The 27,249-nt window shown below is 52.8% G+C and overlaps 1 protein-coding gene across 2 annotated transcripts; it reads right to left on the bottom strand.

Moving 5' to 3' along the window:
• SNX19 (sorting nexin 19) lies at window positions 1-27,249 on the bottom strand. 2 transcript variants are annotated; one of them, XM_076358735.1, is made up of 11 exons: window positions 24,991-27,248; window positions 24,429-24,567; window positions 23,592-23,692; window positions 23,316-23,435; window positions 22,892-23,022; window positions 21,582-21,678; window positions 21,107-21,293; window positions 18,679-18,808; window positions 5,657-5,841; window positions 4,723-4,810; window positions 1-4,045 (listed from the first exon to the last, which is right to left on the bottom strand). In XM_076358735.1, exons 1-11 carry the CDS (start codon window positions 26,524-26,526, stop codon window positions 3,910-3,912), a joined length of 2,850 nt encoding a protein of 949 aa, XP_076214850.1. In that variant the 5' UTR covers window positions 26,527-27,248; the 3' UTR covers window positions 1-3,909. The 2 variants fall into 2 exon arrangements, with proteins under 2 accessions (XP_076214850.1, XP_076214852.1); XM_076358737.1 differs by lacking the exon at window positions 24,429-24,567 and having other exon boundaries at window positions 27,212-27,249.

Raw genomic sequence — 27,249 nt, 5'->3', positions numbered from 1 at the left:
CAAGTCTGAAACCGAGTATTATTGTACACAGAGTCAGAACATAAGTCACAAGCACTTGGGAGCACCGGTTTGCTCCCCATTTAACAACAAAATAGGTTTTCAAGACAGTGCTCTTCTACACAGACTTGAATGGCTGCACCCACAGAAAGCCAATACAGGGATCTGAACACAGAAAATATGACAGGGAGTCACTACACGGTGGTGGCACTCGTTTTTCCTGAAAACATAACCTAAGAAGCAGCTCTGGCTCAACACAAAAACTACTGTTTAGCTTACGGTGCTGCTTTGAAGCTCTGTACTGCTGTGCTCCATGTTGTACACGCACAGAAGCAGCCCCTGCTTCCAGGGAGCTTGCAGTCTAACTAGCCAGCGCTGGGGGAAACTGAGGCGGGGGAAATGAAGTGCTTTCCTCAATGCCACATAGTCAGCAAGCGGTGGGCTGGAAGCAGATCGCATATGTCCAGTAGGACCTAGAAAGCTGAGCACCCACCTGAACCACGTGCTGCTCTGTACCTAAGATGACAGAAGCCTGCAACTTTTTTTCGAGATCAAATCTGCCTGCTCTCACCACCTTCCCTTCAGTAAGAGGTGGCTGAAGCCTTCTATACAAATTCCTGCAGAAAAAGGGAGCTTGCTGGGAGTACTACACACACAGACCGAGTTAAAGTTTTTTTGTTGGCCTTGTTTGTTTTACTAAAGCAGTCTTAGTCCAATGGAAATAAACTTTCAGCCCACCTGAATGCGTCAGTTTGCCTTTGCTACCATCGTGCTCAATTTAATCCAAAAATTACAGTAAGGCAAAGAACTGGCATTAGAAAAAAGCTGAACTTTGTTTTGGATTTTGTATTCCTTAACAACAAGATACAGAGAGGGGCTACTTGTTCCTACGCTGTTCCTGGGCAGCTTCACCTCGGCTGTGAGAATGGACTAAGATCTATGAAGGAGAGAATGGGAGTTTGAAGCCTAGCCAGTAGGAGCATGAGAAAGGGCTCCGGCAACCCTGGTTTCTGTTTTCCTCGCTCTAAGAAAAGAAAGGGGATTCTGGAGATTAAAACAAAGACCTCGCAATCCAGACTCCTGGGGTCTCTTCCTGACTCTGCCGCTGACTTAAGAGCGCATGCAAGTAAACCTACTTCATCTCTCTGCCCCAGCTCCTCCCATGTAAACACGGAGGGGATGTTGCTCCTTCACCACATGAGCAAGTCTGCAAAGTGCAGGCTTCGAGGCCCCTGCGTGAAAGGTGCAGAGGATGCACAGACCAAGCAGTTGTCTGGTACGACGGCAAATCATTGTCGCACCATCCCAGCGAAGCGCCGGCTCTCAAGCTATGCTCCTTGGAGCCCGCCAGCGGAAATGGCAAGTTATTTCCATCAGGCAAAATGAATATTGAGTCATTCCCATAATATCAGAGGTCAGGGTTAAAGGCAGGGATGCTAGGGCTTCCCAGCAAAGGGGAAGTGTAAGCTCGTCCTTCCAACGCCACATCCAGTGTCTGTAACACCTGTGCTAGACCTTTGCCCTCACGTGGAGCTGGCGGTGCGTAGTTTGCAGTCCATCTCTGAATGATCCTTTTCAGCAAACAGTTTCTTAATGATATCCCTGATGAATGACAGATTACAGTCTTGGAGCTCCAAACCCCTAAAATCAATGGGGAAGCAATAGCAAGCAAGCACACCAAGAGCATCTGGGAAGCCACCAAGCACAACAGGGCTATGATACATCATCCCTGGGTGATAGCTCCTTCTCCTACTGCCTTCTCCCACTCCTCAAGACAGCTGATGTAGTAAATGGAAGTAGTAGGAGAAAGAAGGGAAACAGGAGCCAGGCAGTGAAGGAGAGGGCGAAGCGGCTGCTCCAAGCAGATATTGTGCTTGGGGATATATGGGAGTCCTGCTCCCCAACCTGCTGCTTGGCCATTTGGGATTATCCCATATGGAGCATTCTCCAAAGCTTTGCCTAATCTACTCTTAAGCTACTTAGCGTACATGCTCCCTTCTTTTCCAAGCAGGTGGCAAGGCTACCATCTCAAAAGTGTCACTGCTGAGAGATGGCTCTGATAGGCGATGCAAAACTCCTTTGCTTCATTACATTGGATTCTGCCTAGTCTTGGGATGTCCTTGGAGCTCCCTAAAAATATACTTGCTGGCAGCAAGCTAATCCTTCCCTGTGTTTTCACACAACACACACACACCCCCCAGAAACACAAAGAAGCACACACCGCCGTGTGTCCATTATTAAGCAGCTGCCTCTGGAAAGAGCAGAATATGCTTCCAGTAGTGTGCATGTTGGAGTTACACGACCTTCTCTCCAAACATGCCACAGAGTATCCAGCTCCAAGAAACAGCAGGCTACACGAAATGCACCATTTGGTACTGTAACATGGAAACTAGCTGTGATCCTGCACGCTTCCCTCTTGTGAGGTCTCCTCTCCTAAGCACCTTAATCTTAGATTAAGATTAAATCTTAGAGAACGCCAGGAGCAGTATTCCCTTCATCAGCAAAGTCCAGCGCTGGTCAGTTTGTATTTCTCCCAGGGAATACACCAAAACAGGTCACCAAACCAGTCTGTTCGTGCATATTCTCCGTGTCCGTATTCTCCATGTCCATCTGCCCTGTCACAAACCTGACAGCTGGGCAACGTAAGCTTGCAAAACCACTCAAGTCTTGGATGACCCGGAAAAGCAGCTGCCAAATCGACATGCCATCTGTGCTGGGTGGCACTGGACATCGTGACATGACAAGCTTTCTAGAGCCCTCTGCACGCAGCTGTTGCAATAGCAGGCATAGTGAACCAAAGCACGGTGACATAGCAAGCAACAACAGAGCAAAGGTGGTGCTCTCAAGCCCATTGCTGCGGTCTAACCCGCTGTCTGTCCATGACATGCGTTCGGTATTCCTCCTGGGCTCAGAGGTGCTCGCTCCTCTTCCAGAGCTTACTGTGACAAGCACTTCTGTGTGGGAGCTGATTTACTTGCTGTGTGCCACACATGAGTCAGCTCCTTTTCTCCTGTGCCTTCCAGGTGACAGCCTCTGGGACTAAAACGTGACTCAGCAGGCAAAATACAAGGTAATCCTGAAGTCCAGCCGAGCTACCATTCCTCTTTAGCCTGGGGACAGTTCTCTTTTCCAGGACCACAGTCTACCCTACTTGCATCCTACTGTTGAGGCAGCAAAAGATGCCAGAACAAGACCATGTCAGAGCAGTGGCAGCAGGAGGCAGCTTATCTTTGTCCCTAAGACAGGACAGCAGCTTTGATTTCTGCACTGCTTTCGACCTCCCAGTTATTTGGGCAGTGGGGATGGGTCCCTGACGCTGACTTCAGGGCTATCACCACATCTCCGCGCTCCATTCTCTCCCCGTCTTCCTTCTGGTAAAATGGATGGTGCGGCGTAGGCAGAGGGCAGGCTGCTTAGAGAGCAGGGACAGCATTTGGTCCTCCCTTCACCTGTCCTGGAGAAATATCTATCAACAAGATACCGTCACATCAAGTCTCTGCATGCCAGTGTCAGGTGGAGCCCGAGGCCACAAAAGCAAATCTTGTGTGCTGGCTGCCTTTAGATGTTAGAGATGTTCAGAAACGTGGGGCAAGACAACAGGGCTTGTGGGCAGCCTGCATATCCTTCTCAGACTGTCCAGCTCAGCAGAGGTCGGGCATCTTCATTCCAGGCCCTCCATCAGGTCAGCAATGGAACAGACGCTACATGGCAGAAAAGCATCTTCAGCCCCTGACACTGGGTTTAATCCATCACCCAGCCAAAACAGAGAAGCCTGGAAAGCAGCCTCATTTAGCACTGGCTGGAAAAAATCTTTACAAGAAGCTCCCAGACATGTTCAGTAAACACTGAAAATCAAATCATCCCATGCCTGCGGCTGCTTCTCTCCTCCACTGCTGGCTACACCAGCCCTGGTTAATGTGCTGAAATGCCTGCTTTGTCCAGGCCACTAGAGGCAGACGGCGCGACAGCTGCGGTCTCGAGCTCATCGCTGGAGCCCTTCAGAACCAAGAACTCCAGCAGAATATCCAAGAGGCAGAAAACCAGGTGCCTGAAATGGAGAGAAGACAAAGCTTAGGCTGGTCAGGGCACAGCGGAGCTGGGAGATCAGCTCCAGACACGCAGAAGCCAAAGCTCACACAAGGAAGAAGTATTCTGACTGCCATCAGGGGAAAGGCAAAAAGATCTCATATCCTAGAAGAAATGTTCTAAGGGATGGTTCAGGTTTTTTTCCACCCCCCAAACCAGTGGGTGTTTCAAGCTGCTGAGCAGCACAGAAAACACAAATGCATCTCCTGGAGTGAGGTGGCACATGCATTTCTCTGCAGTTCATCACAAAAACATTGCTTTCCAAATGCACAGCGATGTGTATACAGAAAAACACTATCTACATGTATATGCAGCTCCCTAAGCTCTTCTAAAAACAACAAACTAAACCAGGATTTGGTCTTTTTTCCTCTGACAGTCTCCTGACATCCACAAACTAAGCAGGCCCAGCAACGTAATTAACAAGACTGGCTCAATAACCTCCAGCCAGACCGAGGTCCTAGACATGCACCTTCATAATAAGCAAGCCAGATGCCCTTTGATAGTATAAGTCAAGGAAAATTAGCCAGATATGTTCTGTGCCAAGAAGCTGGCAGCATGAATCTCACGGCGAAGCCCTGAGCGTAGCTTACAGGCCCCATCGCAAAGGCTATCAGGGCAAAGAGACTATAATCGACGTACCTGTTGATCACAGGCTGGCCCAGGGACTCCAGTACCAGGTTCCAGCTCATCCGACATTTACTGGTTCCAAGGATTTCTTGGATCACATCTGTCAACGTCAAGAGACAAAGCTTTAGGAACTGCACATTTCCATGGTAGTAAAACAGGGCCAGTCTTCTGCTGGTGGGTACTAAATTGAAGTTTGTGATGGTGCTCTGAGCCTGAGGCATCTCATGCCCAACATTACCACGAAAGAAAAGAGCCAGGGACAGGACCGAATGCCGGGAAAGCGTTCCAGCCTGGAAGGGCATATACTGGTAGCGCTTTTTCATCCCCAAAGGATAGTAAGGGCCCCTGACTCTGCAGCAAGGAGTTAAAAGTTCAGACTGCACTCACACGGATTAGGCAGCAGCTGCTTTAATGTCAAAGGTCCCCGTGTCAAACTTCAAGAGAGGGAAATCCAGTGCAGCTGGGCTCATGATTTCAGTCCAGTGGAAAAGCCACTCTTTAGAGCAAGAAGCCAAAGGCTTTGCCTTGTGACTCTTCACAGCAATGGTACCCTTTGGCAGCAGGTGGGAGCACAGCGTGGCACTGGCTTTCCTGAGCCATACCTTGTTTGAGGTGGCTCAGCGGGAACTGCACCACCAGCACTAAGCACAGAGTATGTGGCCAGTCTGCATCTGGGAATCACCAAGACATGCGTCCTTTCTCTCTGAGCTGTGCTGCTTCCCAAATGCTTTTGCAAACTATCTAGAACTAGGAAACTGTGGTTTTTGCTTGCAGGAAACCATTCAAACCTCAAAGGTCACAAACGTTTCCCAGTGCCTTGGCATGAGCAGGCTCCATCTCTGTGTTTAACCACATTTCCAGAGATGCCAATGCACTGGAGGGTTCCCCAGCCTCCCCCACTGCTCCTTTCTCAAGGGCAGCTGACACATCTCTGGGGCACACTTACTAGGCAAGATCCCCATCAGGCTCTGCAGGGCCTGCTCTGCTGCTGCTTTCTTCTGTTCCTCTGTCCTGGCTGGTTTAGGCACTGCTGGTAAAACTCCTCCAGGCCAAATGGATTCCTGCAGCAACTGGAGGTACTGGACCCAACGCTGGGTGCAGGTCAGGTTAACCACCTGGACTTCCAGCCACCTGCAGGCACAGGGAGAGAGACAAAGGTCAGGAAAAGCCAGGCTTGGTTCTAACTCAGGAGCTTTCTGCCAATCAGAGGCCTTGGAGGGGAAGATCAACTTGCCGGGCAAGTTAACATACAGTTTCCAAGTGTATACCTTAGGCATTTTCACAAGTATCAATTAGCTGAGTTCCCCCATGCACCAGAAATAGGTATATGTTCCCCATCTTATAGACAGAAACACATATGTGAAGTCACAGGGGAAAAGCTCCATTGCCCTGCTGCCCGCAGGAAACCAAATGAGTAACCGGCCCCTAAAGGGTGCACAGCTAAGGGATATGACTGGCCATAACCTCCTAACTTATGTCCATGCACAAGCCGAGACAGAGCTGGAAGAACCACCAAAACTGATGTTTTAGCTCTAAAACAAACCCTGTGACTGACTGGAAGGACTTGAGCATGTTCTGGTAACCAGTGCTCCTCTCATCAGTCCCTCCGCTACCAAAAGAGTCAAGGGTGTCTCGCCTGGAGACCAAAACGCACGGTCCCAGGATGGCAAGGCACGAATATCCTGCTGCTCTGCGCTCCTCTCACCCCCCTGCTTCCCTGCTGTCCAGCTCTGCTCCGTCCACCGGTGGCAAGCAATGAAATCATCGCCGCTCCCATCCAAAACCCCGCGCTGCACATCTATTAAAAGGAAAGTTAGGTACCTGCCAACAAAACTGCTGGTCAGCCCTCCTGTTGGGCCAAGACTGTGCCCTTTATACGGTAACAACCTGCAAATCCCGAGGCCACGGGAATGCCGCTCCACATAAGGGCTCGGAGGTGTTTGCAGCCTGCACGGGGGAGATGTGTCCACACCACCCAAGTGCTGGCCAGGGAAAGTTTCTAAATCAATCATGCGGACCCTCTTTCCCAGACGTGAAATCACTTCCCCGTGTAATAGCAAAAGCCACAGCTGCCAGTCAAAACTCGCCACTGCCTGAAGTCTTTTCCCCCAGAACAAGGAGAGGCTAGCGGGCGAATCCCTGACGGCACGGAGGCCAACAGGAGGGTCCCCATCAATTTAGCAAGACCAGGACGCGGCAGCGCAGCACCGACGGCGACGGCCTGCTGCCGCCGTCCTCATCAGCGGGAAGCTCTGGAGAAAAGATGGGAGCGTCGGGCCAGGGTTGGGGTAGGGAGAAGGCTTGCGGTTTTGCCAGTACTTCAAGAGTCCCAGAGGAGAGGAGTCCGCAGGCAGGGCCAGGAGACCCGTTCCTCTTGGCAGCTGGTGTTCGTGCTTGCAATTCCGTCACCACTACGCCCCGGCAGCTCATAGTACATCCAAGAGCATGGGCCCTGCCAAGGCAAACTTTATTTAACCTGCGCTCTGCCAGACTGTCTGCATTCTTCTCAGGCGAGGCATTCGGGCCAAGGGCGTCTTTCCCCACACAACTGGGACAACACGAGCAGAGAGTCGGGAATAGCAACACCTAAAGGTAACGAGGGGCAAAGGAACGGCAGGTAGCCATCGTCGGGGCCAAGGCTGCAACATGATGCTCCCTTCTTCAGCACGAAACGAGGTGCCTAGCTGCAGGTCTTTAAGGATGCACACCTAGGAAATGCCAGCTGCAAAAGCAAAGACCGTTAAAAAAACCTGAAAACAAGCCTTGGTGCAGCAGTAAGGCCTGTTATGTCTCAGAGCAAGGTCTTACTGGAGCGTGGGCAATGCACCCGGTGATCCCAGTAACAGCACTGGAAATGGGGAGACACAGCCTTTATGCTCAGCCTCGCCAGGGACCCCAAGTACTGATGTTGCTACAAGGTAGTGCCAGAGATCCAAAGCGTAGCTTCTACCTGTCTTAGAGGACAAAATGTCACAGCAGAGTCTTGCCCGGGAAAAGGCCTTGTTTGAAATACAATGGCTTAAAAGGGTTTTTATCTCCAGCCATCAGTAGAGTTTAACACCCTGGATCATGTTAAACCCTCCAGCCATCCCCAACCAAATTAAAGTGTTAAACTGCGGCTCCTCTAGGGGAAGGAGCTTTCATTAACATGGTTTTTCATTAACATGTTTTCTTATACAACCTGCTTTCCTAATTGAGAAAACATTTGACGAGCAACAGAAGTTCAGAGACTTGGGGACAGAGCTGCAAACAGTACAACCCTGCATCTAGGGAGATCAGACTGAATGTTGACTTGAAATTCACCTCAGCAACAGTTACTTAACCATCCTTTAAAAGGTTGCAGAAAGCGAAGAACAAGCTTTCTTTTTCTTAGGAATGTTCCTAAAATAGTAAAAAAAATCAAGCAAATAGTGGGCAGAGTGAAAGCTGAACTTAGAGAAGAAAGCACACGTTTCCAGACAGCTCAAGAGCGGACCGAGAACTGACGAACGCTGGACGGCCCCGTACAAACAACCTACCCTTTCTAGTTCATTTATTTCCATAAAGCCACCAGAACTAGGCAACGAGGCCTAGAAGTAAGACCTATAAATCCAATCACATGCACACGCGTTGCGATTATGCAAGTGGTTACAGGTCTTAGTTCCCACAGTTGCAAAACACCGTTGATGGATATTTTTTTTTTTGCTTAGTCTGGCAGCTCACTGCCTTCCACTTTGGGAAGCAAAGGGCAGGATCTGAGACTGAGACCGGCTCCGTCGGTTTTGCCCCACCTGCGCTGACGCCTGCTACAGCTCCACGCAAGCTCCTGAGAAGAGGCCGACTTGCCCCATCGCATGGTGCTCTGACAGCAGGATACTCACTGCTAGGAAAGGGGGAAGAGGCACCCAAAACCACAGGGCATACAAAAAAAAAAGAAGAAACTCGACAGGAAAGGGGACAAGAAAGAAGAGAAAACAAAGCTGGGTGCAAATGGAAGGAAGGCTAAAGTTACTGTGCTCTGGGTTCCCTTTTGCCCGTCTATCAGCGTGGGGAACCATCCCAAAAGCACTAGGAAGAGAGGAACTGTCAAGACTGGTCCATCTGGCTCAGCATCCTCCCTGGGAGAGCAGCCGATGCTCTCGGATACTCTGAAAGAAAATGTCAAAACAGAGTGACCTGCCTTTTCCTCCCTACTCTCAACCTGCACCTGTTAAAGTCGCCGCCGACACCCACTTTGGGGGCTGCACACTGCATTTGCACACCACACACAGGCGCACGCACGAGCAACAGTTATGAAATGGTGGGGGGCAAAGTAACTCCTCAGCTCTCACAACTGTAGTTGCAACTCAGGCAGGGTCACACCAAGCTTTATTGGAAAATCCTGCCTGAATAAGACCCAGATTTCTATGGCAAATTGACCTTTCCATCAGGCAGACTTGCTGCACCAGGATCAGGATTAACAGCTCACACTTCTCACACAGGAACTCCAAATATGTGCTGGTCCAAAGCTGACCTTCGCCAGCAGATCACAGATGATTTTTCGTACTATTAAAGGACTAAGCATTTGAGATCCATGTGCCACATCGAAAGCACATACACGCCTTCTCCCAGGTAGAAATAAATCCAGCAAGAAACACAAATAGACCTATCTTTTTTTTTTATTGGATGGCTGATGAGTTACTATTTCCATTCTGCTATTTCATGAAGAAATAGCCTTAATAAGAAAGAAAGAAAAACGAACCCATCACTGAACCATCTCCTTACACTTCAGCTGAGACCAGAAATAGATAGAAAGTGACCTCCTGGGCTCAGACGTTCAAATGCTTTGATAATGCCCAATGCAAAGAGACAGAATGCAAGGGCTACGAAGTTCTGGACGTTAGTCTGGAGGTGCATAACTTGCCCATGCTGTAAGGGTCCTCTGTTTGAAATAGCTGCCGATGGAGGAATGAAATGGCTGCTAAAAAAGAGCTGATTTAATGCCATGGCTTAAGCTGGAACTCCAAGGTCAGCCGAAGGGGCCCGTTAAGATGGGAACGGCAGAAATGCCCTGGGAATGAGAAACAAGGCCTGTGGGGTACATACCTTGACCCTCCTCCGGCACCTAGGAGCAACACGGGCTGCTAAGACGGAGCAGCCTATGGTAAAGGCAGACTGAGAGTCAGGAACAGGCAAAACACAATGTACGGACCTGGGTTTACTTGGCTCCTGCGAGCTGGATGCGCTCACTTAAGCGGACCACCCAGAGGGTTCACCTGCGGATAGAGAGAGCTCAACTCAGCAAGTAAAGGTTGGACAGGTTGGATTTGCTTAGTCTGGAAAATAAAGAGGGACCAGGAATGGACAAAAAGATACGGTACTCTCCAGATTTACAAACAGCTGCTAGAAGCTGGTAAACCTCTGCTTTTCTTGTCCATCAAGGTTAGGATAAGAACTGCTAAGTTCACTTGAGCCGAGGAACGGCTCAAGTTAAATACGCGGATTGTAATTAAAATCTGAAGCAACAGCAATTGCGATTCCCCCAAAATTGGGGATTTTAAGGATTTAGACAAACACAAACTGGAGGCCACGTTAGGAAGAAGACAAAGACGAGAAAGCCTCTACTAGCCTGCTTTAGCTTTATAAATACAAATAGCTCTATAAATATACACGAGCTGTACATAACAGTAGCAAGTCCAGCTCAACATCTACTACTTTCCACCCCAGAACAAGACCTCTGTTTCCCTGAGGTCAGTTAACACGGCACGGCTAACCAGAAGCTCAAAAAAGGCCCGTGAGACCAAGGTAGTGAAAAGGATTTAAGAAAAAAGCAACATCTGGAAACGCACAAGGCCTTCAAGCATCTGACTCATGAAATCGAGAAAGGCTGGTACTTAAATCACCAGACCATCCCTCCCCTCACAGTACTTGTCCCCCGAATTGTGCCTCAAACCACAAGAATATCCTTAACTCAAGGGCTCAGGAAGAGCAACATTTCAATGCTTTGACTGTAAAACTTTTCTGAGCTAAGCTTGTAAAACCGAAGAAACAGCTGCAGCGGGCACAGTTAGAAGAATGGAAAAAACACAAATGGAGAGCTTTGGCCCCCAGGCTCGGCTTTTAGCACCTGCTACTTGAGCCCACGTCCACCTTCTCCGCACAGCCGCCAGCAGAAACACGTGCAGCCGACTGCTGGCACGCTCAGCTCAAACACCTTCAAAGCAAACCCACGCTTGTCCAGGCCATCAGTAAACCCTTCGCAAAGGAAGGAAACAGGAAAGAAAAGAAAAAATAAAAATCCCTCTATAAATCAAAGAATACGAAGCATCCCGAGTCCTTTTAAACTTCTGGCCAAAGACACACACGCAAAAAGTAAACTATCCTTCTCGCCTTACTGGAAATGTTCCTCTCCTGCTGCCCTATAAAATATTTACAATTGTATATGCTATGAACAATACGTCCTGTACCCCTGCCCGAGCACACCGTAATGAAGTGTTTGACCAGCGAGGCAGCGGCCCCGGGGCCAAGTGCCTTCCCCTCGAAACAGAGTGTCTTGCCAGCCTCGCACCTCCCAAGCACAGCTCCACTGAGGGCAGTTGCACCGAAGGAAGCGAGAAACAAATCAAGCTGCAAGGAGTTCACGCCGGTAGCGTTTCCACCCGACGTGCCTTGGTTAGACTTATCCGCACCAGCGCCTTGCCAGCGTAGGGCAGTGGGATTTTTCTACCTGCTTGACCCAGGCAGTGAGAGGTGGAGCTGGCAGAAGCCCTGCGAGAAGTGGGTTTGCAGGACGTTTTACTGTGGGACGGAGAGAAGGAAAAACAGATCATCCCCTACTGCCTGTAGGCATGAAACCACACCTCGGTGTTTGGATTTGGGGCACTGCTCTGGGCTGCTCTCTCCAAAACACACTTGCTGCAAAAAGAAATCATGTAAACACAAAGGGCTCCAGCTCTAACGTCTTCTCCCCCCTGGTGAATTAATCGAGCTGCTCTGCTGCGGTTTTTGCTTTTCTCAAGTTATATCTCCCTGTGACGCCATGGGGTTCAGAAAAGGGGGAGAAAGCTACGTGATTAAAAGAAACCATCCCAAAACCCCCTTGATTTTTAACAAAGCATCTCGGCTTTCGATAACATCTTCATCAAGTATTTATTGAGCCAATTAAGCTCTCAGCAGTGCCCCAGGGAGAGGCCAGGCTGTCTCAGCCAGGTCCTGCTCAGAGCAGATTGCTTCATTAGCCCACTTCAGAATCAAAATACATAAAAACACCATTAACCCTTCACAAGCCAAGGAAAACTAAAACCAACAAGGAGACATTATTTCCTCTCAATCCTTTTCTTCTTTGTCTCTTCCATTTGAAATAGGAAGTTGTTGGGGTTTTTTGTTGTTTGGTTTGGTTTTTTTTTTAAATCTGGGGAAAAAAGTTGGCACATGTCTAATTGCTGAAACGGAGTCAAAAGAAAAGAGAGATGCAGTTAAAATAATGTTGCAATTGTTATCAAAGCACAGAGCGCTTGCTTCATTCTAGTGGCTGTTTTTGGAAGAATGCTGCTTCTAGAAGAGGAGAAAAAAAATTTTGTTTGGGACACAGATTCAAAGCCGGATCCAAAATTTCCAGGTGCTTGGAGACAACTGAATCGAGGCCCATTTCCAAGTTGATTTTTATTTACTTTACACACACACAGTCCCCAAGATGGCTTTTGCTGACATACCACAGGCCCCCGATTTCTACTGCTCCTTGCAGCTACAATACAAATAGCCAAATCCAGGGACGAGGAGGAAGATGCCGTAAGGTTGATTCCCCTACATACAAACTCTGTTGCTGGCTTTTAGGCTGGGGTACACACTCGCACCACCCCGGGAGAGATGGGACCTTTGCTGCCACATACCTGGGCCTGCCAGCACAGCCCCTCGATGCACGGTTGCAAAGGTCCTTACTAAATCTGCCCAAATCAACTCCCCCAGGTAACAAGCCAGAACAGCGAATGGATTTAGTTGCTCCAGCTGCACTGACATTGCAGTTTTGGCAGCTCGCTCCTGCCAGCAAAACGCGGAGGTGCTGCCCAAGCCCGGAGTGGTAAGCTACCTGCCAGCTACAAAGCCAAAGGAAAGTGGGAGCAGCCGCACTGGGAACAGCTTTAGCATAAACCTTCCTGGCTTCTCCCGGCGCCTGAAGAGCACGAGCCAACCCTCGGCTTTAATGTCTTTTTCAGAGAGAATGCAGGGAGGAAACGGGGAGCCTCCGCAGCGCACGCCTGCCCACGCACAGCCACATCCCACCCCAGGGTACCCCCTACGCCGGGTGACACATGTACAGCCCAGCTTTGCGCCGACCCCCGGTGCAAGCCGGCACCGAGATGAGGTCTGGCTCACCATCTCGGCTGCCGGACACGGCCCCTGCAGGGCTCCAGACGGCCAGGGCTGGGCAGAATTGCTTGCCCACGGGCAGCGCGTTCCCAGCACGCCCAGGGCTGCAGGTGCTTGGCTGCCCGAGTGGGCAGGTTTACCCAGGGACATTTAAGAGGGTCAGGCAACACTACATGCCGGTGGCACTTTCAAGTCAAGAGGATCGAGGAGGCTGCCAAGGGTCTTTGTTTTTGCCAGTTCTGTTGGCACAGAGATCAAGGAAGAAAAAAGAGAAAAAAAAAGAAGAAAAAAAACCAAAACACCCAGCAAGCAATTCCCTGAAGCTATGAGCTCCTTGACTCACACCACAGTTGCACAAGTGCCCACAACACCTGGCCTGACATCGACAGGCTCTGGCACAGGGGCCCGAAGCCAAGATGACAGCAAGAAGGCAAGGGCAGCCTGGGGTTGTGCACGGGGATAACCCCCAGCAACAGCCCACCCGAACCCACCTTGTGCAATGGTCGGGCACCGTGCGGCATCCCTGCCAAAGGAGGGACGGGGACGTGCGGCAAGAGCAAGCTGCAGCACCCTTTCGACCGGCGCAGATGTCCGGCCTGCGGAAGGGACCCCAGGCTTGGCTGCAAGGACCCTTTGTTGCCCCATTAAATCGACAACCCAGGACCTTTGTCGATCACAGGCCACGGATATCAGTCCGAGAAGTTTTCACTTGGTGAGGCTGGAAGCTAGGCGAGCCCCCGGTGTGAGGGCTAACGAAACCAGCCACACTGCTAAACCATTACCCCTCAACACACACAGTGAAACAGGGATGGGGGGGACACGAAACCAGATGGCACAGAGAGCTGGGAAAGGACAGAGAGGAGGCCACGGCAATGCGACAGTCGCCCTGGAGACCGGAGCCCCCGTTGCTGATCGTGGTTTTTACCTCTACAGGGAGCAACCTCCATAGCAGCCAGCTCTGAGACCGCTTCAGGGGGCAGGGAGACACATCCTGCTCCCCCCAGCCCTGCATTTCCCCTCAAAGGTGCACTGAATGTGCAGGACAGCGTTGGAAAGGATAAATTCTGGAATAACCCACAGCCCCGCAGGCTCCAGCTGCCTGCACAGGATGCAGCATCATTCACGTCAACCGCATCCTCCCTGTACCGACCCCGGAGCGTGGCATCAGCTTCCTCCACATGCCGCTGCCATACCATGCCCAGATCCTTTCCATAGGCAAGCAGGGCCGCCCGTCTCAAGGCGTTCGCTCTTTAGACTGGGACCTAGCCAAACTGTTTATCCAAACCCTAACAGACTGAATCCCCTGCCAAAATCCAGGCTGCAACAAGAATTCAGATGCTCCAGACCTACTGCTGATAGAACGAAGGCTATCATGCCTCTGTGGCCTTGCTCGGCCCCATTTTAGTGTACATATTCAAAACCTGTCCGGTGCACTGCCCAAGTGCCCCTTCTCTCCTCTGCTCCCACCCCAGGGCTCAGCGTCCCTCACCGCAGCACCCAAGAGCCAGGCTCCCTGCAAGACCACAGCCCAAGACTCAGCTCGGGGGTGGATCTGAGCTCAGACAGACTTTCCTTTCCCATGCTAGTTCAGCAGTGGCTGAAACCTTGGGAGAACCAGCTCTAGAGAGGAAACCCTACAAGGAAAACAAGCCAAAGCTAGCCAGGCTTGCAAAGGGAACCAGAGCTAGAAGAACTCGCCAGAAACCGCTCTCATAAACGCCTGACGGTCATCTGTAATCAGTCTCAAAGCATCCCTGGCTCTCCAGCTATGTCTCACACAGACTGGAACATTACCTCCCCAAATCCACCCGCTTTGCCGAGGAATGACGGGACAGGGGACAAAGCCTGGAGGAGCATCAGAGTGACCCAAAGAGAACAGCAAGCCAAACGGTGCTGAGCTCCCGGGTAAGGCAGGGATGCTTTGCATTTATTTTAACTCGTGCTTGGTGGAACATGACACCATCAAAGCTGCCTGTGTAGGTCCACACACTCCCTTATATACACACAGGCGCTTCCGAGCCCCGGCACGGACTCTGCGCCCCAGCCCCGCTCAGGTTACAGGGTGCAGACAGCCGGGGTGTGCCGAGACACCTTCCCTCCGCTCGGCGGTTTGCATTGCCACGGCTTTCTGTTGCGATGCATGGGAAGGAGCTAGGAAAAGCATACAGATCTGGATCTGCATCTAAAATCCTCCCAGGTCCATCCCCAGGATCCTGGCACTCTGCTGGGACTCCCCTCCAGAAGGGGAAGCAGATGTGGGCCTGGGAGAACCCCAGCAGCAGCTGAAGGGCACAGCGAGCTGGTACCCGGTGGCTGTTGCCCCGGCTCCACGGCTGCCCCCAGCTCGCTGCGGCACTGGCGGACCCCTGACCTAGTGACCATCGTGCCGTCGGGGACAGACCGAGGCCAGGGCGTGGGGTCACAGCCATGGCATGGTTCGCATGCTTGCCGTGTATTTTTAACGCCGCTTTGACTCACAAGGCTCTAAAAAGCACACGGCTTCTCCAAATGCTTTTTAGCTCTTCCACCAAACACCCCCGGAGCCCAGAATAGCCCCATCTACTCCCCTTTGCAAACAGACCCCTTTTGCAGCCTCCCCAAGAAAGAGAGGAGATCTGCGTTTCCAGCCCGTGGGAGGGAAGCGAGAGCCGGACAGAGGAGGGGTGCGGAGCCAGAGCGGGGCAGCGGGTTTGTTTACAGGCATGGACCCAGCGCACAGAGAGGCTGCTGGAAGCAATCCTTGGCCCTGGGGTCGTCCCCGCTCCCAGCGAGCCTCCCGGCCCCTCTGCCTCCCCTCCACCCGCCTCTCCTTTCGGCTCCAAAAAAGGATCACTCCCTGTTACATAATGGGATGAGCGCCGCACGGATGCGGGCTTGCACACGCGTCCTCCCTTTTACTTAACAATACCTTTTTCGGTCATGCAACCTTCCTATCCCTGGCTGCCATTAAACTGACAGTCAGGGGAGATGGATAGCGCCTGGCCCCAGCTATTTCAGCTACGAAGAAGAGAGGAAAGAGCAGTGTGGTGGGATGCTCCGTGCAGAGAATGGCAAAAGGAGAAGGGTAGGGAGGTCCCAAAATCAGCAACAGTGCGGTCACAGCCGTCACTCGATATCACCACAGGGGATGCCGTGGGCACCGCAAGCCCAAGGGATAAAGTCCCTAAAGGAGAGGGGGACTGGCTCTCTGGAGAAGCTGGACCTTGTTCTTGGTGTTTTTCTGTTGATTCTTCTGCTCTGGGACGAGGCACACTCGGTGCAGAGTGGTAGCAATGCCCATGAAGGCAGCTGCCACAAGGCTGCAGGAGCAGCACGCTTCTCACCAAATATAAGCTGGCAGAGGAGCATCCGTCCAGCAGCAACCCCCTTCCTAACACCCAAAACACCGCTAGGACACCTCCTTTCCACCACCCACCACCCAACCCAGCCCCTGACAGGAACAGAGTAGGACCTCATCTCGTGGAGGGATGATTCCTACTCGTACTTTGTGACCAGCAACGGTTAGAGACGGGACGCGTACCCATCTGCTGCCCCGTGTTCGTCTGCCTGTTCTCAGAGGCGGGAGCAACGATGCCTTGAATAGCACATGCTCCCAGAACAGCTTCTGGTATTTGCTCCACCTGTAAAGGGTACCCAGACGCAGTGCCAGCCAGAATGCCAGTGCCAGGGCTGTGCCAGGTCTGGCCGAGCAGCGATCAAGTTGCAAATACTTAAATAGAAGAGAAATGCCCGCGAATCCACGCTGTGTCTCTGGACAGGCAGCTGGCAGCAGGTCTGAGCTAGAGACTTCTTGATCTGCTCAGGACAGCAGTGGTCACCTGGGCCAGCCATGAGTACAACAAGTCTCAGCCACCCTTCCGCGTGGCTCAGGGACAGGGTGCAATGGAAAGCCAGCACGGAGCCCCCCTCCATTCGCAATTCTCGTCCACTGTGGAGGTAACTACATGCCTCATCTTGAATGTCCGTCTCGGGCATTGTCTGAACTCTGCTCTCGTACCAGATCACAGCTTTCACGACAGGCAGACGCTGACTGCTCTCAGGGCAGTTCCTGCGCCCATTGCAGTATCCTGCTGAGCCCCAGCCCTCCACATGGGCTTCCAGGATCACTAAAAACCTGCCACCCTTGATTCGAGGTAGGAGAACCTCCACCCTAACACTCCTCCCTTTCAGGAGACTGAAGCGCTGTCCCAGGCACAGCCTTCTGGGTTGGGGTGGCGACTACAGCAGCAGAAACAGGGGAGGAGAGTGTTCCCTGCAGCAATCCATGAACACCACCATCCTTCTGGCAACGAAAGATTGTATTTGCACCCTGTCCTGACCACGACACCAAGGAGTCACGGGACTTCCCAACATCAGCTCCGGCCAAAGGTTTGCCTGCAGCACACGTGGGTTCACCCAGACCCGTTGAAGCGGAGCAGCCACAAACACATTCACCCTCACGCTGCTCCACTAGCACAACTTGCGGAGCTCCTCCACCTTCCAGAGCCAGGCATGTGCTGTGTATATGACAGCTTCTCTAGTGGAAAATACCAATGCCACGTGTCGGTGCTGCAGGCTCCCTGGGTGACCGGGACACAGCTTATTAGAGGGTGATGATGTGCATATTCAAGCCCTCATACCTCTGTGCTTACACACAAGGATTGGGTTCCAGCTCATTCCCCAAGAGACGAGAGCCCATTTTGGAGAAATGGGAGCAACACCCACCTCCTCCCACCCAAGGAAACAGACTCATGAGCGATGGCCAGCAGCCCCTGACCTCAAAGCGCTCCAGCAACCTCTGCTGAGGGCAGCTTAAATTACCAACTCAGTTATAATGTGCTGCCCCGCGCATTCTGACACTGGCTTTGAATGCCTGCAAGAGAAGAAAGGGCACAGGAGAGGGAAAAGAACTGCTCCGAGGCTCCCCCTAGCCAGAGTCCTTCCGGGAAGGCTTTCCTTTTACTCTAAAGGACCATATCCTCAGCTAGTGATAGTCACCGACCTACAGAAGAAAACAGAAATGCTCTCTGTTTGTGTGTCTTGGCCTAGCGTCTTACCACACAGAGGCACTGGCCTCAGAAAAGCTTGGCAAGTACATACCAGCTGGAAAGGAAGTCTTTCCCTAATACATCTGTGGGTCACTGTGCAAGGCGCAGGCACTGCTGGCCCACCGCAGATCAGAGAGGGGTGCATCAGTGAGAGCAAAGGCCCTGGGAAGCTGCGCTCCAAGCTGTTCCTTGACAAGTCGCTGTTCCCTGTGCCTGTTTATTCTCCTTTTGTAGAAAGGACAAGCTGAGCCCCTGGGCAGCGAGAGACCAGGAGGCCAGCAGAGGCCAGTCTCTCCCTGGAGAGCCAAGGAGCCAGGCACTCTCGCCCTTTCATGAGGCAAGAAGCCTCCCATTCCCAGGGCTGGATCCTTCCTTTCCCCTGTTGTTAACGGGCAGGAGGCTGCCCGCTAGAGTTACGCTGCTGCTCATGGGGGAAACAGCTCCTAGTGCAAATCTCTGGGAAGTTTACATACATGCGACACCTTCTTTACAGAACCTTGTTGTTTGATGCGACGGAAAGCATTTATCTGCATTCAGGCAAGAGGTCCATTTTAGACTGTAACTCCAAAGGCAATGCCACCTCACAGAGCTGTGAGGTTGGTCGCCAAGGCCTTACCTTTGAATGAGGGTCCCGAAGAGCAGGTGGAAGACCTTCTGGATGTTCTCCGTGCACAGCCAGCTCCAGTGATCCATCAGCAGCAGACGAAGCACGTCCAGGGCCAGGTCAGCCAAAGCTGTCTCAGAGTCTGCCAGGAGGAAGAGGAGGGTCAGATGAAGAAGCCAACTCAGTGCCTAAGCAAACCTGGCGGAAAGTATCATGCGAAACTCACTCTTTTCCCCAACAGCCTGCTTGCCGCTCTTCTCCCCAGCCTAACACCTTGTGCCACATGCAGATGACCTGCTGCAGCACAGCCAGCCTGGGGAGCCTGCCCTCCCAGGCTCCTGCCCCGATCGCTCTCTTCCATTTCCACTTTCATCCAAGCAGCCCCAATCTCCCTACCAAGGGGCGCACCAGACCAGAACGTGGCTGCTCCGAGTGCCCAGTTCCTTCTCAGTTAAGCCGAGGGATTATCAAACCCCAGTCCACACACAGGGATGGCAGTGTGCCCAAAACAGGTGAGAAAGAAGGCAGTGACTGTAGCCAGGAGAAAGGTACATTGCTGAGGACTGTTTTCCTAGTCTTCACCAACACTTTCCCCTCTTCCAACGTGCAGTTTTCCAGGCGCAAGACTCCGTGTGCACAGGCTGCCATCGTGTGGCAGGTCCAAGTCTCAGCAGGAAGACGGATGAACCACATCTGGATAAACCAGACGCATCAGTTCAGACAAAAACCCACACACATGCCCACATATCCCTGGTGACACAGACCTGGGACAGCAAAACCTCTCTCTGATCCTCAGGAGGATGTCAAAGCCTACAGCGTAAACACATTCTACTTGCTAGAGAATTACTGTTATGCTGCTTGGTCCCAAAGCATCATAGGTATTATGCAGAACAAGCTTATTCATGCACCACAACCCTGCCCGAGACAACTGCTCCTAGGCCAGCGCCCCAACCTGAGGCTACTGCGTCGGCTCTGTTGGCAGAGTGAGCTCCTGCACAGCAGCTTCCCCTACTCTGCCCTTCCCTGATGCCTGATCTTTCAACCACTCTCTGCCTACAGAGAGCCAACGAGACTGTTCACACACGATTTACTGCTGGAGATAAAGAGAGGGATTCTGGACCCCAGCACGTCTCCTTCCCTCCTCTTCCTCTCCTTGTTGCATATGAGCTGGACTAAGTAACTCCAGGCCATTTCACTTGGAAAAGACAGGGCATGCGAGCGCATTTGCCACCTCTTGCTCTGGGCCGTGCACAAGTTACTCCTCACTTGCTTTGCCCTTTGAGACTTGACTTCCCTGTGCAAAAACTGGAGCGGGCTGTTTGGCTTCACCATAACCCCACACAAAGAGCATCGTCAGCAAGCTCTGTTTATTCCTGTAGCATCCAAGTCCCCTTCCTCAGAGAGCTGCTAGCCAACCTCTTCCGAGAAGTCACCCAGTGAGGAGATACGGACACTGGTTGCCTTTTTAGCCAGCTGCTCCCCAGACATTCATTCCCCTTACCCTGCCAGACCAGCCTGCCCTGTCTCGGTTCTGAAGCATCACAGACCTGCAGGCAGTTGACATCATTTACGTTAAATTTCCTTAAGAGTTCAGCTAACTTGGCCTGCCTGTATCTCTTGTGCTGCGTGCAGAGCACTGGCCTCCAATTCCAGCCCTGCTCCCCAGCAGCCCCAAAACAACCGCCGGCGTGTGTTCAAAGATTATAGGCAAAGCTGGTAGCACAGGCTAGGTTTCAGAATACCAGACCCATCCTGTCACGAACACGTGCTTCCAGTCAGAGCTTGCCAAACTTGAACCGCTGGAATGAAATTTTTGGAAAGTTCTAGCTGATACAGCTCAGCTATTCCAAGAAAAAGATTAGAGAACATATTTTTGCTTGCATTCAGGATAATCTTGTAACCGCTCTGAGAGGCCGTAGCACCCCTGCGCTTCATAGTAGGGATCTATAATCAGAAAGGGAACATCATTCCTTGAACTGGGATTACATACTTGCTATTCCCACCAAATCTATCCAAACTTAACTGAATCTCAAAAGGTCCTTTCATAGCGCATGGACATATCAAGGCTAACTTGAGACTACCAAGAAACCATAATTTGGCCATTTTTCAGTTTCAAGAGTTTGATTTTACAACATTGGCAGTTTAAGCAGTGTGTCCTTAAGAAACTTATGCCTGCAGTCACTGTACTGAGCACACTAAGGTAAAAATCTACAGCGGCACAACTGAGCCAAGACCCAATTTGCTTCCAATAGCAATAAAGACCAGAGCAATCACCTAAGGGGACTGGAAAAACTCCGTTTGCCTTCCCTTTAATCAAGGTGCAACAGGCAGGAGACCAGGTCCTCACACTGAAGACCTTGCAAGCTGAGCCTGCAGATGTTGGAGCTGTTGCAGTACCAAGGGAGACACGGTGAAGCGCTAACAGAGGGGCTGAGCTCACCAGAGTCTGTGTCCGGATGCGCCCCCTGCTCTGCTGTGCCCAGCCCGTCCATATTCTCCTGCATGGAGCTTTCCTTAGCTTCTCTGCCTCCCTCGCCTTCGGGAGCTTTGCTGGGGACTGCCTCCAGCAGCTTCTCCTGCTTCTGGATGAAGGACTCCATAGCAGCCAGCGACAGGGTGCCAGAGACCTACAAAAGCACTGGTGTATTAGTACCGCAGCGGTGAGCTACACACAGCCAGAGTTGAACAGATATAGGAGATCTCCACTACCTAGACAGCCTCCCACCACCTGGTTTGCACCTTGCTGTAGCCAACAGCACAACTAGGGCTGCTTATTGCCTTTCTGCAAAGACCTGGCACGCGGGAACAAGGCTGCAGCAGCCACAATCCCCATGCACCTGGATTATCCCAAGCCAGCACCCAAACAGGGCAAAGATTAGGATCATGAAAGGATTACAAGAGGGATCTGAACTTACAGCGCTGCCCTCCCTGATAGAGTACACGATGCCGTCATGCGCTTCACTCACACTCAGCACCGGAGCAATCTTACTGGACGAGAACCTCAGCCTGGACCTGAAGAGGAGAGACACGGCACAGTCAGGGTTTTCTCCGCAAGCCGTGGGCGATGAGTTTCCCAGCCTCAGCCCAGAACCTGGACCAGCCTCAGCCCAGAACCTGGACCAACTATCTTTGTCCAGTGTCATGTCCAAGCTAAGACCTCTGATGTACTTCAAAAAAAGCATCTGCCCCCAGGATAACTGAGCGGTGGCAGTAAAACCACGCAACAAAAGCATTAAAGCGCTTTTCCTCAACTCCACATGGGCCTAGCCAAGGCTTTCCAACATCCATCACATACATACACCTTCTTCGGCAGTATGTTACATGTAAGCTTACATGCAGATGTAGGCATTTCTGTTCAGCGAGGCGTCAACGTTGCAGCATACACAGGAAAGCGTTCAGAAAAGCCTCCAAGATGAAACGTATTCAGCAGAATTGTGAATTCCAATTACAAACACGCACACACAGAAAGGAGGATATGAAAGGGAGTTTGGGATTGTGGGACAAATTGTAAAATAGCCTGTTTATCATTAAGGAATGTCCTTCTCAGCCAAGATGCTTCAAAACTTCTACTTTTTTGGTTTGTCTTTTTGTCCAAAGCAGCTTTTTCTAGCAAAACATCACTTTTCTGGAAAAAAGCCATACTCGTGCAGAAACCTTCTCTTCTTCTGTAAGGGAAGAATCACCGATGAGCTCAATGGGGCTCATCACTGCCAGCAACACCGAATAAACACTTGGTGAGCCACATACGTGCAATGACCTTAAACACTACTCCTAAATAAACATGCAAATGTTTGCTGGGCAAGGTGGCATGCCACCGCGTGAAACACGTGGGAGAGGCAGGAGTGAGCCTTCAGGAAGACAACTTACAGCTGTATTTTGCAGTGACTCACCACATACATAGGTCACGCACGTGTTTAAGGGTAAAAAGCAATTCTCCAGGAGCATCAACATCTCTGCCGGCAAATGCCACCACCTCACAGCTCCCTCAGGAGGAAACCCACCTTCTGTCAAAACCTGAGCGTTCTTGGAAAATCCTTTAGCCAAACAGGAACTCAAATACCCTTGCTCAGTATGTGAAAGAGAAAGCAATTCAGCCACAGTACGACAGCAATGTATTATCCACCACAGGTAAAGCACCAAGTCAGTATTTCCCCACAATGGAGTCAGTTTATGTATGAAGTGCATGTTCTGCGTAAAGCACAGGGGAAGCTGAAGGAGCCCTTACTTGTTAGCCTTCTTCCCGTCTGTCTGAGATTTCCCATCCACTTCAGACTCGCTAAGATCCTCCGTGGGGCTCTGGGGCTCTGACCTGGGGAATGCCGTCTTCAAGGTGTCCACAATGGCATTGACAACGATCTGCAAAAGCCAGCAGTGCCGTCAATTATTGAATATATTCCTATTCCTTGAATAGGAATTAAGAGTTTTCAGACTCGCGCTCTATTTTCCACGATAACCCCCGGGCTCTTTGAGCTGGGCTCTGACTCTTCCCAGCTCTATGGCTTTCCGGGCAAGCTGAGCCCAGCTACACAGAGAGCGTTCGAGTTTTGTGGCTACTGCTGCAGCAGCCATATACGTAGACATTGAAGCCCAAGAGGCATGTCTAGGTGAAGTCAAAAGTGGTTCAGATAACCAGTTTCCCACTTGTGTACCTTGTCTATCCTGGACACAACGAAGGGCTTCTTGACAAACGCGATCCTGGCGTCAGTGTTCAGGGCGAGGAACTCCTGCACCTCCTCACTGTTTGCAATCTCAGGGACCGCACACAATTGCTGCGAGGAAAGATGTAGCTTTAGGTCTTTTTTGAGGCAATTTCCCAGCTTGACCATGCAGGTGGAAGAGATCTGGTGTGCTCCACCGCCTGTCAGTACAGAGCTATCCTGAGCACTGCTTTCTAGCTCACAGGGGCACACAAGCAAGTATCTCACCTTCAAGAAAGATTCTAGCAGACTTTTTCTGGCTTCCACTTTATCGCTGTCCATGTTTCCAAATGGGAGATCAGGGAACAGTTTCTTTGGGCCTTTGATATCTACAAAGGAAACAAACCCACCAGCAAGCTCGAGAAAACTGGAACAGTTGTTTTAAAATCTTAATGCTCTCATGCTTTGGGCTACCACTACACGCTGCCCAGCATCAGCCCAAGATAACACGCCACTCAAACCAGGGTGGCTGAACCAGACCTTAAGTCCATACAGAACTTGCGTTCTGCTGGATTTCGTTATCATCCGTGCCTGTGAAGTTAAAAGAAGCAAGAACACCAGTTTAGCACAAGGACTCTAGATCACTCAAAGAGCCCCAAAATTCTCAACAAAGCAGCTTTCCAGCCAAACCCCCAGATCTGTCAGAACCAAAGGATTACCTAGGAACATGCTAAATTCAATGAAGCTTTATACATAAGTAGTATTAAAAGAAACATTGTTTTCTTTTTAAAAAAAGCTTACGTTCAACAGACACTACTCTACTTCCTCATAAGCAAACAAGACGCTTGCAGATACCAGTGTTTCTATTCATTGCTAAGGTGCAAAACTACAAAAGCAAGTGTTGTGATCTGAACGGCAATAAGGATGTTTTGAAACACTGGAATTTGCCGCCAGAAGAAATAAATTTCTCCTCTAGCCAGCTCTGCACAGAACAAGGACGTGGGCATCACAAACAGCCCAGCATCCAGAGCTGCACAGGCGGGGCAGGATACCCTCAGAGCAGAGGAGCACGGACTGGGGTGAGTGGGAGAAGTATTTTCTCAGGAAGCTAATGCAGGCACTGACTTTTCAGGAACTTGCGGAGCTCCGGTTTCTCCTCCAGTCTGGTCTGGAGGTTGAGGAACTCCCGGTAACGGCGGTTCACGGTGTGGTAAGCCATTTGCTGCAGGCTGCCCGCGCTCTCGCTCTCCAGGGCTGTCTCATACTGAGGAGGAAGGCAACAGTCAATAATCCTTACAGACCCCAAAACAATCCTGATGCGCTGCGATCCCGGCTGGCCCCACAATCCCCAGACCCCACGGAGGTCCCATCCAGCAATTCCTCAGACAGACCCTTCCCGGAAAAACGGCAGCTGCAGTGCACGTGAACCCCTCACGATGAAGGAGCCGGTGAAAACAGGATACAAAAGACTCAACCAGCCCCACACGACCCTTGGCCAAGAATGAGAACGCCTATCCCGCACCCGAATGGCCACTGGAAAAGCCACTGTGCCCGATATTCTCCCACTGCCAGACAAAATTTGTTGTCGAGCCACACACAGAGCAAGTCCTCATCTCCAAACACCACACGTGCTCCCCTGCCAGGGCAGGGATCTCGGAAAAGGGGTGACAGCCAGGGAAGCCTTTACCTTGACGGTGTACAGGGTGTAGGGGTGGAAGCCAGTCCCACTGTGCTCTCGGGCGGTGATGGTCCCAGTTATCCGCAGGTTCTGGATGACAACCGGCCCATCGGGGCTGCTGAGGGGCTCAAAGCTGAAGGTGCTGATGGAAGCCGTTGGGGAGGATGAGAGCAGGGGCAGAGTTTGCCCGGGGTCTGGGGGGCTTTGTTGTGGGCCCTCTGCTGCCCCCAGATCTCTCCCCAAGCTGCAGGGCCTCTGCGAAGAGGACTTTTTGAGGACAGCCAGGCTTTCCCCTTCCTTCTCAACTGCCAGGTCAATCTGGATGTCAGGGCAGGAGCTCAGTGCAAAAGCAGAGGTGGGGAGCAGGCCAGCATCCGAGCTGGTGGCAATGCCCTCCTCCAGGTCCCCCACGCCATCCTCCAAAGTGGCCGGTCCCTCCAGCACAGTGGAGGTGTCCTGGAGGGGTTCATCGAGGAACTCCCCGGCGGGTGACGGTGCCAGCAGGTCTGTGTCCTGGCCCGCATCAGGCGCGGGGGACTCCAGCTCCAAACCCTCGCAGGGGAAGAGGGAGCCCAGGGCTCGCGGGCGGAGAAATGGCTCCTCTGTGTGGCACAGCCCGCTCGCCGGGTCCTCTCCCTCCTCGCCAGCAGCCCCTGCCTCTCGCCCAGGCATCTCCATGGCCCTTGGGGAGGGCGGCAGCCTGGCAGGGGCGGCGTCTGTCTGCACCGTGAAGGGCAAGAAAACAGGCACTGGGGGTGCAGGGGGTGGCTCCTCACCCCAGGGCTTCTTGGAGAAAGCCCCAATGAGCAGCAGGTTGATCCAGTCAGGATCGGCCATCTTCCTGATGGCCGGCAGCAGGACATTGCAGGCGACCAGCTCCACCACCACGAAGCGTCCCGTCCGCGTCTCCAGGTGGGGCCGGGGCACCAGCGCCTGCAGCAGCGTCTCCACAGCAGCCCGGGCGTAGCCCACCTCAGCTGCCGGGCTGCAGAGGGCAGGGTGCGGCCCTGCCAGCCGGCTGTACTCCTGCCACAGGGTCCGGCCGCCCTCCGGATTGCCCCTCAGGGCCTCACGGGCCTGCAAGTAGCTCTCCAAGTGATGGCCGCAGAGGAGGAGGAGGCGGCGGGCCAGGGCTTGACGGTCCACTTGCCCCATCCGCCGCCTCAGCTCTGCGGCCAGGCCCATCATGGCCTTCTCCACCTCGGCCTCGAAGGCCGGCTCGCTGCTGACGGTGCGGTACCAGGAGGCGACGAAGTCCCGCACCACTTTGCGGACGGTGCCGGCAATCTCTCTCTCCAGCCACCCCTCGGCTGCCGGGCAGTGAGGCGGGGGTCGCAGGGAGCTGACAAAACGCTCCAGCCGGAGCCGCCGGCCAGGGGGGCTGAGGGCCCGGGGGCCCAGCCAGCCACCCAGCACCGCCAGCGCCCCGCAGAGCAGCCCCAGCGCCCACAAGTCGAGCAGCAGCTGCAAGGCCAGCAGCCAGCCCAGCGCGGCCACCAGCGCCACCAGCGCCCGACGGCCCCCTGATGGCCCCTGGCCTGGCATGGCGGGGCTGGGCAGGGGCAGCCGCCCTGGGGCTCTGCCGGCTGCTGTCTCAATGGCCGCCGCAGCCGGGATGGCCGGACAGCGGGGTTTGTCAAGGCTCAACCAACCAGGCTCCTCACCGAGCACCGGGGCTTGCCAGAGCTCAACCGACCGGCGTCCTTACTGGGCATCGGGGCCCAACCGACCGGGCTCCTCACCAGGACCCAACAGACCGGGCTCCTTTACTGGGCACCGGGCCTCAACTGACCGGGCCCCGCACCGGGGCTCGCCAGGGCCCGACCGACCGGGCGCCTTCACCAGGGCCCAACCGACCAGGCTCCTTCACTGGGCACCGGGCCTCAACTGACCGAGCCCCTCACCGGGCACCGGGGCTCATCAGGGCCCGACCAACCGGGCGCCTTCACCGGGGCCCAACCGACCGGGCTCCTTCACCGGGGCCCAACCGACCGGGCTCCTCACCAGGACCCAACAGACCGGGCTCCTTTACTGGGCACCGGGCCTCAACTGACCGGGCCCCGCACCGGGGCTCGCCAGGGCCCGCCCGACCGGGCGCCTTCACCGGGGCCCAACCGACCGGACTCCTCACCAGGGTGGCTCTACAGGCACCGGAGCTCACGCTGCTGCGGGGCAACGAGCCGCACTCCCACCAGCACCGACACATCACGGCCCACCCGAGCACACTCACCGCCCGGGGCCGAACAACCGGCAAGGCCTCCCCGGCGC

This window comes from Aptenodytes patagonicus, chromosome 23 (genome assembly GCF_965638725.1).
Source record: "Aptenodytes patagonicus chromosome 23, bAptPat1.pri.cur, whole genome shotgun sequence".
NCBI classification, from domain to species: domain Eukaryota; kingdom Metazoa; phylum Chordata; class Aves; order Sphenisciformes; family Spheniscidae; genus Aptenodytes; species Aptenodytes patagonicus.
Note: the sequence above shows the minus strand (reverse complement) of the source record. Positions and strands in the feature narration are given on the sequence as shown.

What these genes read in the sequence shown, in the direction of transcription:
- SNX19 (XM_076358735.1), bottom strand. Translation starts at nt 26,526, where the DNA reads ATGCCAGGCCAGGGGCCATCAGGGGGCCGTCGGGCGCTGGTGGCGCTG. An exon ending in TGCTAGAATCTTTCTTGAAG is followed by an intron (nt 23,436 to 23,591) that starts GTGAGATACTTG and finishes CTTTCCTCGCAG; the next exon opens with CAATTGTGTGCGGTCCCTGA. An exon ending in TTCGGGACCCTCATTCAAAG is followed by an intron (nt 5,842 to 18,678) that starts GTAAGGCCTTGG and finishes CTGTGCCTGCAG; the next exon opens with GTGGCTGGAAGTCCAGGTGG.